This window comes from Phytophthora cinnamomi (genome assembly GCF_018691715.1).
Source record: "Phytophthora cinnamomi strain GKB4 chromosome Unknown Contig96, whole genome shotgun sequence".
Classification (NCBI taxonomy): Eukaryota; Oomycota; class Peronosporomycetes; order Peronosporales; family Peronosporaceae; genus Phytophthora; species Phytophthora cinnamomi.
The window spans coordinates 95,546-108,875 of record NW_027151029.1 but is presented as its reverse complement, the minus strand read 5'-3'; the positions used below and the strand labels follow the sequence as shown (position 1 = coordinate 108,875).

Sequence of the window (13,330 nt, the reverse complement as noted above, 5' to 3'; positions counted from 1 at the left end):
GCCTGCCTGCATTGCAGCGCCGCGTCCTCCGCTGTAGGGGCCGTTCTCCATCGATTTAGGCTGCGAATTGCGCTGGCAGGACATTGCTGCAGTGTATTAGCCACCTATTGAGGTCAGGCGGCGACTGGAGGGAGCTATGGACGCCTCCGACGAGCGCGAGAACGACTATCTGCGCTTCCTGCGGGGCATGAGGCCGGACGACGCCAACATCCAGGCTTCCATGCGTGCGTGGCCGTCCACAGTTTCTTTCCATTGCAGTGGAGAATATGCAGTGCGTACTGACTTTGTATTCCGTGTTATTTGACAATCCATAGCCGATTTGTCGACTGCGCAGTCGTCCGAGCTGGACTTCCGTACGTCGTTCGTGGGGGCCGACGGACTGCCGGAGATCGACCATGACGGGGCCGAGTTCGCCAGGATGCTGCTGGCCCAGGCGGAACAGGAGCAGAAGGACACAGACACAGAGGCGGAGGAAGCTGTCGCGGCCGCTCAAGCGGAGGCGGAGGAGGCTGCCGCCGCGGTGAACGGCGTGCTGCAGCTGGCGACTGCGCGAGTGCGACCGGAGTTTCGTGGCAGCCGCTGCGTTGAGACAACACCAGCACCTATTCGATCGAATGATACGTTTGTGCTGTCCAAGAAGACCTGCAGATATTACAACAAAGAGCGCGAGAGGTGCAAGCGCGCAGCCACGGGACTGGATGGACGCTGCGCCATTCATAAGCTCAGTCAGTTCTGCAAACACCCCAAGTGCAACAAGTTTAACCAGGGAAACGGATACTGCATCAAGCATGGCGGTGGCAAGAAATGCAAACAACCCGGATGCAACAAGCAGGTCCAAGGCTATGGGTATTGCTCGGGCCATGGCGGCAAGCCCTTGTGCCCGATTGAAGGATGTGAGAACAAGAGGATGGAAGGAGGGTACGTGCAAGTTTCTTTTCTCCTGATGAAAAGTCAGGGGGAGAAAGTTCATTGGGCCACATGTGAAACAGGTATTGCAAGGCCCACGGTGGCGGCAGATTTTGCCAGGAGGAGGGCTGTAAGAGGCGTGATATTGGCGGAGGTCGCTGCATTTCGCACGGTGGCGGTAAGAAGTGTCAGGCAAAGGATTGCACGAAAGTGGATCGCGGAGGCGGGTTTTGCAAGGCCCACGGTGGCGGCAAGAAGTGCGAGGCTGACGACTGCAAGAACTGGGCTTTAGGCGGAGGCATCTGTCTGGAGCATAAGGGTCCAGGTAAACGCTGCAAGACGCTTGGATGCACGAAGTACGACCTTGGTGGCGGTCACTGTATCGCTCATGGTGGAGGACGAAAGTGTGTCGTGGAAGGTTGCGACAAAATCCGCCAGGTGAACAAGCGCTGCCGCGGTCACGGCGGCAAGGTCATGTGCAGCATTCCGAACTGTGAGCGCGCGGCTCAGAATCGGAAGCTCTGCAAGGCTCATGGCGGCGGCAAGCTGTGTCAACACGAAGGCTGCACCAACAAGCAAAAAGGCAAGGGGCTGTGCATCCGTCACGGCGGCGGCACCAAGTGTAAGGAGGACGGTTGCAGCGCGATCGAGCGTGGCGGGGGCTACTGCAAGGGCCACGGCGGCGGCAAGAAGTGTTCGTACACGTACTGCAAGAAGTGGGTGCTGGGCGGCGGCTACTGCGACGACCACCTGGACATGGAGCTATCCCACCTGCCCGAAGAACTCCCGCGCGTGGCGGCGAATTCATATTTAACCAGCGAGTCGGTCGCGACAATCTAAGCTCATGCGTAGTACATAGTACACAAAACCCAACTACTCGTAGTCGCAACGTAGCCACAGTACTTACATGTCATCGTCCTCAACAACATGTAGCCATGTGCTCAAAACCGTAATTTTCGTTCATTTCAGCTCTTTTCCAGTGCTCGACTACCGATTGTGCCACGTACCGCGATGCTCCGCCGCCGCTTGATGCTGGCGCTGGGCGCGGGGCTTCTGGGGGCCGTTGCCGCCCAAGACTACCCTCCGTCCCCGCCCATCAACTACCGGACGTATGCCGAGATGACCGCGTACCTGCTGGAGCTCAACGCCTCGTTCCCGGACGTCGTGCAGGTGTCTGTCGCCCAGGAGACGTACGGCCTGCCATACCCCAGCGAGCTGCAGTGCATCGTGGACGACGGCACGAAGGCCACGGAGCCGTGCAAGCAGTTCGTGGTGCACCTGACCAACCACTCGACGCTGGCGAGCGACCCGCAGCGCCCCGAGGTCTTCATCAGTGGAGCACTGCACGGCGACGAGCGTGTTGGCCCCAACGCCGCCATTGAGCTGGTTGCCTTGCTTGCACACGCGACGTCGCGCTATGCGAAGGACGACAGCTCAAAGCCCACTGTGGACACGCAGCGCTGGCTGAAGGAGCTGGTGAACACGAGGAACGTGCTGGTGACGCCCATGACCAATGCGTACGGCTACTCGCACAACCACCGCGAGGAGCTGACGGTGGACCCGAACCGAGACTACAACTACATGAGGTCCGGAGCCGAGTGCATGCAGACCATGACGTCTCGAGTGGTGAACGAGATCTGGAGAGACCACATTTTCCAGTTGGCGGTGACTTTCCATGGCGGGACGCGAGCCGTGGCGTACGAGTGGGGGTCACCGGATCATTATATGAACGGGGACGAGACCAAGCCGAGCGAGAAGTCTCCGGATCACATGGCTCAGTTCCAGATTGGTCACACCTTGTCCAACTTTGCAGGTGTCTTCCCTGATGGGAAGCTTTACCCGTCGGGAACTATGAACGACGTTGTTTACGGCGTAACTGGTGGAATGGAGGACTGGGGCTACGCGGCGTCGTGGGAAAATCAGTTCTACAGCGCGAACTCGCAGCCCTTCCACCCGTGTGAGCCTACTACCTTTGGTGGGTACCCGAAGGAGAAGACGGTTTACAACAATATCACGCACCGCGCTTTCAACATGTTGGTGGAGACATCGAATGCCAAGGAACCGAGGCCAGGCGATTTGGGAAACTTCAAGGAGTTATACAAAGCCAACGTCGACTTCTACAGAACTGATAGCATCAAGAAAGAGTTTGTGGGTCATGTACCGCGAAATGTGCGCCTGGCACTCATGATGATCGAGATGGTCCAGCCTCTGGTGCGCTGGGTGGATGCATCCACTTCCCAAAGCCAAAACTTGCTGAGCGCGTTCCCTGCAGCAAGCTTGTACACGACAAACTCCGAAGCGAACCAGGTCACTGAGATGGGCTGTGGTGCTCTGGCATGGGAGCACAACGAGGTAGCAACATGCAACGTCTCGGACTGCAGTGTTACCGACCCAACGCACTCCAAATTGCAAATTGCGTGGGAAGTACTTGGTGCACTTACCGTCGATAGTACACATGTTCAAGTGTCATCCAGCCCGAAGTTTGACGATGGAAGCATTTTGATGGAGACCGCAACTCAAAAAGGCACTACTCGCCGATTCTATGAGTTTGCATCGGATTCCTCTGAAGCTACTGCTGCCAACGTCGATACGATGGGGACGTCGCTGTTTGTTACGTGTCTGAATCTTCAAAATGTCACCTCTGACAAGCTGTACGTTCGAGCTGTGGCAACTGTAGATCAGGTAAGCTACCCATACTTGTTTTTTGATAAAGAGTGCGCGTTCTGACGTAGTGTATTTTGTTTTCTAGGACTGGAAGAAGCAAGATACTGGCAATGATTCTCCGTCGCCGCACGTCCCACCACAGTCGCATCTGGTGAATGCTCGAACCAACCCCAATTGGAATTTTGAGTGGAATGGTCATCGAGTGCAGGGTACTCTTGATTGGACGTCACCGGTACGTGCAACTCGCTGCAGGATGTTCATGAATGTGGATATGCTGACATGGATTGAATTGCAGGTCATCACCATCGATACAGCAAAGAAACCGGCAACTAATCCTACGAAGTTGCAGAAATCGGCAGCGTCCACTCTGCACGCCTCGAGTCAGAGCGACAGTGAGGATAGCAATGACAGCGCAGATCCACCAACTATTGGCGAAGAGCGTACAAAGGGTGTTTCATCAGATGAGGATGAAAGTGACGACTCCAGCGAAGACGTATCTACCACAACCTCCACGGATGAGGGCGAGTCCGAGTCCGAGTCCGACGACGAAGAAAGCGAAGACAGTGGAGACGACAGCGAGAGTGGCGACACTACGCTGGACGATGAGGTGAAGGCCTCCGACGACGACCAGGACGTCACTTCCCAGTCTTCTTCCAATGTCACGACTCAAGACACCACTGCTCTGGCTGCGAACGGCTCGAGTTTGGACGACAACCAGCCGTCCTCGCTGCTTCAGTTCGGCTACATCATCATGAGTTCCTGCGCGATGATCATCGTGCTCACGCTGGCTTATCTCTACCGCCGCGTGTTCCGGCGCGCTAGGCAGCCGTACATGAACATCAGCAGCCTCGAGCAGCCAACGCGCGTCACCATCAGCAGCTTCCCCGACGACGAGGACTACAACGTGGACGACGACGAGAGCGACAACGACGTCAGCCAAGGCCCACGCATCCCCCGCCACGCCCAGTCGTCCAGGAGCGTCATGTAGACTGTAGCCATTTCTCAAAAACTGCAACTTGCACCGCGTCACACGTCGCAGATTATTAATCTCACTTTATGTGTCGTACACCACTCATTTTCGCCATTCAGCCCAAAACCGCTCCAGCAGCATGGACAACGTGCCTCGATGCCTCTCCACCGTGCGTTTCCACCAGGTACTCTCCACCTTTGTAACCAATGCGTGCACCTCCGCATGCATCTCTTCTACCTTCTCCCGTTTTCCCATCTCTCAACGCTTCACAGGAGCGTCAGAATGCCCGTTTTCCTACACTAACTACTTGGTCTATTTGCCCCTCAGGCGCTGAACGAAGGAGTGCTTAAAGAGCACGAAGTGCGTGCACTGGAGACCAATCGACGCCTCAGTGGCACGTACCGCGGTCTGCGGTCGTGCGACGGCCGCTTCAATGCCATGGTCGAGAGGGGGAGAGCTGAAGGGGAAGGCGCAGACCCCGCCTCGCTGCCCGCCCCGGAGCTGCTGTACGCCGAGTACATCACTTGTGCGAGTGAAGCACTGTGCGAGCAGGCGCTGACGAAGTGGTCGACTTGTCTTGAGTCAGTGCAGAGAGAGAAGACGGACATCCGACAATGTGCACAGCTCAAGACGCTGCTGGAGCGCTGCATGCGCAGCAAGACCGAGGACCTCGTCAAGGCCTCGCAACCGCAGGTCTTCCGACCGAGCGCCGTTCCGTAGACGTCAATGCTGTAGTAGAACGCGGTGCAGCCTCTCGTCGCTCCACAAAAACACACATGCTCGCTTTGATTTTGTATCTGTTTCTGGTTTAAGGCCACGCGGAGGGACAAGCAACGCGCGATTCGAGTCAACTTTCGCGCCTACGTGTTGATAGGAAAACCTGACCGGGGAAGTGAGGGAAGCCAGAAGGCTGCTACGTACGCGATAACTCTTCGGCCAGATCCTGCTTGTCCTTGGCGGGAAATTTCTAAACAATCTGGTACGAGTCCGTGGAAAGCAGCTTCTCGAACCCAAACGCAATCGGCGAGCCGTCCTCGATCTTCTGAACGGCCTCCACCTGCACGTCGCTATACACGCTGCGCGAAAAGAACGAGACGGAGATGGGGAAGAACGCATCCATGTCGCTGCCGCGAACCGAAAACTCCAACGTGCCCGAGTTGTTGCTGTATGTCAGCAAGTGAAGCAAGACAAGTTAGTTGCGTGACAGACAAAAAGCATGTACCGTCGGTAGCAAATGGCAGGGTACGTACGCAGAGCTGATCTGGTCCTGATGCCAAAGGAGCGAGCCTTCGGCCGAGTTGTGCTGGTACTGTCCGTCCACGGTGGCCACGCTCGGTGCATCGTGGCCACCGAGCGGAATTACGACGTTCACGTTGTCCAGCACCATGTCGCGGTCCAACGAATACTCGACACTGACGTTCATCTTTCCGTTGCCTTCCTCCTCGGGCCAGCACGTGATGTTCAGCGGCAGCATCGACTCGTCCTGTGTCTTCAAGCTCCACCGCAAGAATGCCACGCGAGAAGTCGGGAAAGGCTTCGTCGCGTCCCGCAGGGCAAGTACTGATTCGCTGTCATAAAGCCTCTTGTCCACCTTGGGGTGCGTCTGGAATGAGATGCCCTCCACGCCGCCAGTGCGCAGCTTGAGGCGGCAGCAGCCTGCACTCGGGTCGTTCACCGACACGTACATGCTGCCCTTCACCTCGAGCTGCTCTAGTGCACCGTCGCGGGTGAGCACAACCGTCATCTTCTCCTCCACCACGGCGCCAATCGGGTCATGACTGACCGCCGCCGCCACCTCGGGCTTCTGCACCGTCTCAACGGCAGCGCTCATAGGCGGGATCTCCTTCAATCCGTCCTCCGCGGCCATGGCATCCATGAACGACTTGCCGCCGCTGCCCAGACCCATGCCCTTGCTGCTGCTGGAGCTGCCCAGCTTCATACCAGACGCCTTGGACACCACAGGCTCCGGGCGGCTGTTGTACGAGGTCGGCGACGTCGCGGCCGGCGAGCTGGGGCTGTTCATGAAGCTGTCACTGCTGCCGCCGCTGCGCGGCGACTTGAACGCGTTGCTAAAGGAGCTGCCGAACGAGTTCTGTGACCCGAAGCCGCTGCCGCCCATGCCCGCACGCTCCATGCGCGCGCGCTCGCGCTGCTCCTCCTTGATACGCGCCGTGTGGCGCTTCATGTCGTCCTTGGCGGCCGCGCGCTTGCTCTCGAGGATCATGTTGTGCAGCTTCTCCTCGTGGCTCTCCATGTCCATGTTGACGCGGATCTGCGAGACGTTGATGTTCTCCGAGTGGCCGCCGGCCGTGATGAGCTCGTCGAAGCCGAAGACCAGCTCGAACTGCTTGTCGCGGATGGACGCCTCGCTCAGCGGCGCGCAGATGTCGGGCACGAGCTTGGCCAGCACCTGGATGGTGTGCAGGTCCTCCACGATGTTGCTCGTCTTGTTGGTGATGATGAGCACGAAGAAGCTCTCGAGCGGCTGGTACACGTAGCGCACGCTCTCCGTGTCGATGAACGTGTGCTCGCGCGAGCCGCTGGACAGCAGCTTGGGGAAGGCGGCCAGCAGACCCTGCACCACACGGCAATAAAACCCATGAATCACCCAGCTCCAGCGTCATAAAACCCACATTCCACCCACCTCGAGGCGGATCCGGGTGATCTCCACGAACTGGCGCGCCACGAGCACTGCGCGCACACCACACACAGCACAGAGGAGCTGTCAGTACGGGTGCAGTGTATAAAACACTGCCGTGGGCGCCGTACCTTTGCCATTTCGGGTCAACAAGGCGGCCGAGAGCACCACCTACGCCGACGTTCAGCAACACACAGCGACGTCCCCAGAGAGAGTTAGCAAGCGGGACCGGTGGACACACAGAGAGCAGGAACGGGAGTGTGTATGGGATGCGGAGAGGAGGCTGGAAGGCGGCGGAGGCGAGCGGTACGCAGCCCCCAGGCGCGCGCATCAGACTCACCATTTTGCGCGAGGAATCCTTTCCTTATCTTACAACAACGCGGCCCCCTCTATACGTGGAGCTTCGAGGGGGGCACGCGCCTTTTCAGCCAATGAGGGAAGTGATGGGACCAGATTGGTGGAAATGAGTTTCGACCAATACCCGAGCGGCTGAAGTTGAAGTGACCCCATCTGATACGCGTTGGTGGCTGGACATCATGTTCATGGCTCGAGCCTTATCCATACGCACAACTCGGCCATGCAGATAAAAAACGTGAATGCGCTTGTGGTTTCTTCCTCGCGTCCGGGTCGCTGGTGCTCCAGTGGCAGCGGGTCTTGTTTGTCTTGTCGCCTATTTTTACGAGTGAGGCGCCATCTAAATGCGTTGGCGAGTGCAAAAGTTGGTTTGGTCTGTGCCGCACACTCTCCAATGGCCTCTACCTAAGGCGACTGCTTCGTTTGCCTCGTCCATAATACTCCAAGTTTGGTTGCCATCCGCATGGCGGAACGGGCTTCCTCCCCGGTGGTAACACCTCCGTCGAGAATGTCATCGACTGGGGCTATTCTAGAGACCAGGAACTCGTTGGGGTCTCCGCCCAACAACAGCAGCAGCTACACTGCACTACCGGTGCCTACTCATCGAATGCCCACTAGGTCGATGTTGTTTTCTTCGTCCACTACGCCAGTCCCACCCCAGTCTCGTTCGGGTGGCCGTATAACCCCACCCATGCGAGTTGAGATGAGTGTCACGGAGCAGATTGCCAGGCAAACGCGCAAGTCTACAGTACTTGACCCAAAGAACGCACTATTGATCATGGCCATCCCAGACTACGACGACTATAAGATCATGCAGCCGTACAGCTGCAGGTCTCTCTCCAACAAGAGCAAGTTCGTGGGCGGTCGTGATTTCATCACACGTCACAACCCCCAAGAGGTCAACGACTTCAAAAAGCAGTACTCGCGCGATTTTGGCAACCTGAATCGACATCGATCCATCCTGGCGCCCCCGACTTCCAATCTATCAACTACAGGTTTGTTTTCGTCTTCATCCGGGTCGATTGGTCTCCTGGGTTCGCCTTCCAAGAACGGCTGCAGCAGTAACAACAACCTGCTTTCGAAGGACGGTGCTTTATGGCGAAAAACTTTCACGTCTGCCATGAAAGCGTGCTGGGTCCTCACAGACATTGGTATCCAAGCGCTGATCGGCCCAGAGTATAGACTAACCACAAGGACACCGGTGCTGCCTGTGCTGCCGTCACCAAGACCCCAGAAGCCGCCAATACTTCCACTGTCGTGTCGGTCACCATCTATGTCGCTAAGACCCGAGACACCAACTACCTTGTCATCATTTTCAGCGCGTGAGTCTGCTCGGAAGGGTATAGGCGTGGACTTGGCAGACGAAAAAACCTTGGCAGCACTCTCGCGACTTGCAGTGAGCACCCCGAAAGCTCGAACGCCCCCTTGTTCGCCATTGAAAAAGGCCTCCAGTCTGTCGAACCGTGACAGCATGTCTACTTCATCCAGCAGCGGAACCAGTATGGATGGAGCCGAAATGCTTTCTCTAGCTCCTTACGCCGATATTTCGTGGGAACGGAAGGATGAGTGCGATCGAAGCCAAAGCGCGGCACCTCTCGAGCCAAACCCTGCGGTTCAGCAAAAGAACGTCGGGTTTTCTTACGCGAGCGCAACGTCACCTTCTTCAAAGCAATGCCTCCCCGTCGTCTCTTCAATGGCACAACATTTTGCCATGGAGGTGTCACCTCCAATGCTAGCATTGGGCACTTTGCAGACTGGCCAAGTGTACCTGTTCCCCGTGCGAGTGCGAAACGTGGGCTCGCGACAGGAACGCTTCCGTGTAAATCGAGTGACTGCCACCTGTGCAGGCTTCGAGGCTGACATCGCTGAAGCCAGCTACCAACGCGAATTTGCGCGTCTAGCACCAGGCTTGGCTGCCATTGTCACTGTCGCTCTCAGCTTTCACCACCCTGGTCGAGCGACAGGCTCTCTCCGAGTAGAAGCAGAAGGGCTCGGAGCTTGCGATATTGACATTAAATGCATTGTGCGATAGACTTGTTTGAGACGAGAGCAATAGAAAAATAAACGGCATGAGGTCCCGAGGTCAGCTTCTATCCATCAAAGTGAGCCCCCTCCGCCTTTGCTTTGAGAAAGACTGTCACACGAACTCTTCGTGAACCGAACAGCTCTCAGTTGTGGATCTTCCTGGTGAGCCACAGACAAGGAGAAACAGCAATAATGCACGTTGACGAAGAACATGTCCAAGTTGCCGCGGGTGATGAGGGTGCTGCGGACCTGCCTAACCAGTCTGACGAAGATCGACGGTGGGGCTTTGGCGTGGGCGACGTCGTCCAAATAGTTCAAGGGCGATCTCAAAAGCGGACCTACGCACTGTACTGTGGCCAAGGCCGTGTCATCCATGCGTGGACCCCGTCGCGCCAGAGCTTCCGCATTCGAATGGACTCACTACGCGGCCTGCAGCGCTCGGGGTACAAAGCGGCAGCGAGTTCGACGGACTTCGACGCGTTCTTTCTCCAGTTGCTGGACCTCTCTCCACTCGCGCCAGCAGACGTGATTCGACGCGCCAAGACCGCGCTGCATGCTGCCACAGCCTCCCGCGTTTCAAATCTGTCGTTCATACTTTTTGCCCGGTATGGTGACAGCATCTTCGTGTTATTGCAGTCGCTGAAGAAGGCGTACAACGTTGCCTTTCAAAGGTGGATGTTCGGGTCCGTTCCAGCTTTGGTTGGCGATGAAGGCCCGGAAAGTCCCCAAAATCTTGGCTCTCCGCTGGACGATGTAGTTCGCGTTCGCAAGCGCAGCGATGAGGCTTATAGCTGCGTGGCATCACTGTCTGATATTGAGGATTTCCTGGGGACGAATGGTGAGCACTTGCTCAGCGAGTGGCTCCGGAGGTCCCTTGACGAGTTTGCCGGAGATTCAAACAGGAAAAACCCGTGGTTTGCGATCTTCATGCCTGCTGCTACCAACTGCCTGAGTAATTCGCTATCTCGAGGAGGTGTGTTGACGAGTATTGTGACTAACTTTTGATGCAATGTATCCAACGCAGTGCCGCTGTTTCTGCTCTACGACAAGCCTTCGGCGGAGTTCCGAGTCCGGTTCCCTGCCGCCGGTAGCCTATCGGAGCGACTGGCTGGGGATCGCATGGAATGCGGGTGCGTTGTTTCTGCTGGTGTTTGTCTCCGCTAAAAAACAATTTTTTAACCTACTTCGATTTGTCTGTAGCGTTTGCTGGATGGACTTCACGCAGCTCAAGGTCATGGTTCTGAAGTGTTCGCACTACATGTGCGATCCGTGCCTCCGTTTGCTACCCCGCAGAGAGTGCCCGTATTGCCGGTAAGTCCTGCATTTAGTTTGAACGCGCAGCCACGAGCCCTAACTTATTTTCCTCTATGCTTTTCGTGAACAGTGCACCGATTCGATTCGCATGCGAAGTCAGCGAATACGTGAAGCAGGAGGCGTGTCGGCTCATGATGGAGGCGATGGCACTCGAAGACAAGGCTCCTGCTCCAGGGCCTCAAGAAGACGACGAACCGCCTCACGCCGAGGACAACAACCATTTTGCTGAAGACCCCGAGAACGACGGCGAAGATCAAAAAGACAGTTGACCACGACTCGTGGTCAACTGTCCTTTGTCGTGGTCCACGAATCTTGTCAACGACACCATAGCCCCAACTCTGAGTACCGTGTTGCCAACCAAATATCATCTCTGTGAAGGAAGCGTCGACAACAACCAACGTAGAAATGCCCGTACGCCGCCAAGGCACAAGTAACCTGAGCCGAAGAAACCAGCTTGCCATACTCGACACTACGTAACTTCATATTTTGCATACATATCCGGAAAAACTACTTTTTCGTTGTTGGGAGGCAGAAAATGGAGCAGGTCTGGGAGCTCCCGGGAGGCAAATACATCCGCAAGTACTCGCCGGAGCACCCGTTGTTCGACGCTGGCACGCGCCTGTGGGCGACCAAGTACTACCATGAGGCAGAGTACGATGACAGTGGCTCCACGCAGGCGCTCCCGATTTCTGGCTAATGCGTTTCGTGGGTTTTGGGAAAATAGGTCAAGCGTACAGTTGGAAGACGCCGCCACTGAGCAATCTGCTGCTATTACATGTCGACTGGCCACCTGCAATGTAAGCTTTCAGTCCGTTGCGGCCTATGAAGAACACTACGACATGTACGAACGCAGCGTTTGATTTTACACCTTGCCGAAAACCTAAATTTTGATGTGCAGGGTTCACCGCAACATTTGTCGGGAGTGCTCACGTTCATTTCTGAGTCTTCGTCTTCTAGACATCCACATTAGGTAGGTGAGGTTCATTAACCTTTGAAAGTGCCAGCGAACTAATATTGGTGTGGTGGTGACATCGTTTGACAGTGAGACCCACGATGCCTTCTTCAAGATCCTGTCTAAGAAGAAGCCTATGTACGTGTGCTTGGTCGATGGCTGTCCGGAGACATTCCAGCACGATGACAAGCGAACCAGGCACTTGATTCGAGTGCACCAGTATCCGGAATCGTTTTCGTTCCACCAGAGACGTAACCAAAAGAAGATTGTGAAGCCAGGCAAAGAGAATTCGAGTGCCAAGCAAGTGGAAGGTATGATTCCGCCCGATGTGGATGCCGAAACCTTAAAGAAGCGTGAAGCACGAAAACGGAGACGACAACAAAAGAAGAAAAAGCTCTTTGGGCAGACTAAACATGAAGATTCTGACATGCACGTGGACGCAGGAGCTGCTGTGCAGGACTCCAGTGCGTCTTCCAACGCCGAAGCCACACAAAGTGAAATCACCGATGTCGACATGGCTGAACTAGAGGAGAACATGCGCGAGCTACGTATTCCCAAGAATATTCACTTCGGCCGCAAGCGAAGAATCTGACCGAAGCAGAAGGAACCTCACAGCGCTAACAGTTTCCAAAACGCTAAAGAAATGTTGCATTTTGGATATCCTCACTCAAACTAGCTACCCGAGCTAATCCGAGTTAACGAGTGAATTATTCGTCAAACTCATGGAAAACAGTGCAGCGTACCCCGACGGAAAATCCGAGTAGAGGTGGCCGACACGACCCGAGTTAACCACCGTAGCAGCCAACGCTCGAATGTCTGCCGCTTTGACTACTTGCGAGTGATCTTGCTTTACCCACTCTAGGAGCTCGCGAGGTTTAGCATTTTTCGGCTGCTTTCCGATGTAAGGGGTACTGTAAGGAGCGGTGTTCTGTTGAATACGCCAGCTCTCCGCGAGAGACCCACAGTCGACGGGGTCAAAGCCGATGGCTGCCATAAATGCGCTCACCTCCTCCTTGCCATTGGCGCTGTCACTCGCAATAGGAAGTGCCCAGCGCTCGGGGTCGCCCACAGGTCGAGGCCCAGAGCGGAAGTGGAACTGATCAATGTTGTGGAAAGCCTTGACCACAACGGATCCTTCCAAATGCCGCTGAACCATTTCACTGGTTGTAAGGACACGCTCATCAAGCTCCTCGATGGAACCGTCACGCTCTGGGTAGTAGTTCATCGTGTCGATGACAATTTTCCCAGCAAATGTCTTGACAGGGAGCTGGAACACGTTCTTCAAGGGGATGGAGACCGACACGAAGTCGCTTTGCTCCACTGCATCTTCGACTTCTGCGGCACTTGCAAGAGGCCCAAGCTTCGCGACGGAGGCGGACAAGGAGGATGGGCCTCTGGAGTTGCTCAAGACGACACGATAGCCTTCCTTGACAGCAAGTTCGGCCATGATGGAGTTCATGTTGCCAAAGCCAACGAAACCGATCGTCTTGGTCATGAGTCCTTTGCG

The 13,330-nt window shown here is 55.9% G+C and overlaps 7 protein-coding genes across 8 annotated transcripts; 5 read left to right on the top strand and 2 right to left on the bottom strand.

Annotated features, from left to right (window-relative positions):
* Positions 1-136: 136 nt before the first annotated feature.
* IUM83_18138 (WRKY transcription factor 19) lies at positions 137-1,746 on the top strand (the record flags this gene model as incomplete). The annotated part of the gene is made up of 3 exons (XM_067943121.1): positions 137-224; positions 315-918; positions 990-1,746. 3 exons carry the CDS (start codon positions 137-139, stop codon positions 1,744-1,746), a joined length of 1,449 nt encoding a protein of 482 aa, XP_067783755.1.
* A 279-nt stretch (positions 1,747-2,025) lies between these two features.
* Positions 2,026-4,558, top strand: IUM83_18137 (Apoptosis-inducing factor B; the record flags this gene model as incomplete). Its single annotated transcript, XM_067943120.1, has 3 exons — positions 2,026-3,588; positions 3,656-3,802; positions 3,866-4,558. The coding sequence occupies 3 exons, from the start codon at positions 2,026-2,028 to the stop codon at positions 4,556-4,558; spliced, it is 2,403 nt and encodes an 800-aa protein (XP_067783756.1).
* Positions 4,559-4,679: 121 nt separating this feature from the next.
* IUM83_18136 (FK506-binding protein 4) lies at positions 4,680-5,260 on the top strand (the record flags this gene model as incomplete). The annotated part of the gene is made up of 4 exons (XM_067943119.1): positions 4,680-4,724; positions 4,868-4,931; positions 4,990-5,046; positions 5,127-5,260. The coding sequence occupies 4 exons, from the start codon at positions 4,680-4,682 to the stop codon at positions 5,258-5,260; spliced, it is 300 nt and encodes a 99-aa protein (XP_067783757.1).
* Positions 5,261-5,507: 247 nt separating this feature from the next.
* Positions 5,508-7,521, bottom strand: IUM83_18135 (Coatomer subunit delta; the record flags this gene model as incomplete). Its single annotated transcript, XM_067943118.1, has 5 exons — positions 5,508-5,703; positions 5,791-7,115; positions 7,185-7,231; positions 7,310-7,349; positions 7,519-7,521. The coding sequence occupies 5 exons, from the start codon at positions 7,519-7,521 to the stop codon at positions 5,508-5,510; spliced, it is 1,611 nt and encodes a 536-aa protein (XP_067783758.1).
* Positions 7,522-9,749: 2,228 nt separating this feature from the next.
* Positions 9,750-11,140, top strand: IUM83_18134 (Lecithin retinol acyltransferase; the record flags this gene model as incomplete). Its single annotated transcript, XM_067943117.1, has 4 exons — positions 9,750-10,509; positions 10,582-10,687; positions 10,758-10,868; positions 10,942-11,140. The coding sequence occupies 4 exons, from the start codon at positions 9,750-9,752 to the stop codon at positions 11,138-11,140; spliced, it is 1,176 nt and encodes a 391-aa protein (XP_067783759.1).
* Positions 11,141-11,406: 266 nt separating this feature from the next.
* IUM83_18133 (Zinc finger protein) lies at positions 11,407-12,415 on the top strand (the record flags this gene model as incomplete). 2 transcript variants are annotated; one of them, XM_067943116.1, is made up of 5 exons in its annotated part: positions 11,407-11,522; positions 11,596-11,712; positions 11,770-11,841; positions 11,914-11,961; positions 12,022-12,415. In XM_067943116.1, the coding sequence occupies 5 exons, from the start codon at positions 11,407-11,409 to the stop codon at positions 12,413-12,415; spliced, it is 747 nt and encodes a 248-aa protein (XP_067783747.1). The 2 variants fall into 2 exon arrangements, with proteins under 2 accessions (XP_067783747.1, XP_067783746.1); XM_067943115.1 differs by having other exon boundaries at positions 11,513-11,522; positions 11,596-11,668.
* A 93-nt stretch (positions 12,416-12,508) lies between these two features.
* IUM83_18132 (NADP oxidoreductase) lies at positions 12,509-13,318 on the bottom strand (the record flags this gene model as incomplete). Its single annotated transcript, XM_067943114.1, has 1 exon — positions 12,509-13,318. The coding sequence occupies one exon, from the start codon at positions 13,316-13,318 to the stop codon at positions 12,509-12,511; it is 810 nt and encodes a 269-aa protein (XP_067783748.1).
* Positions 13,319-13,330: the final 12 nt, after the last annotated feature.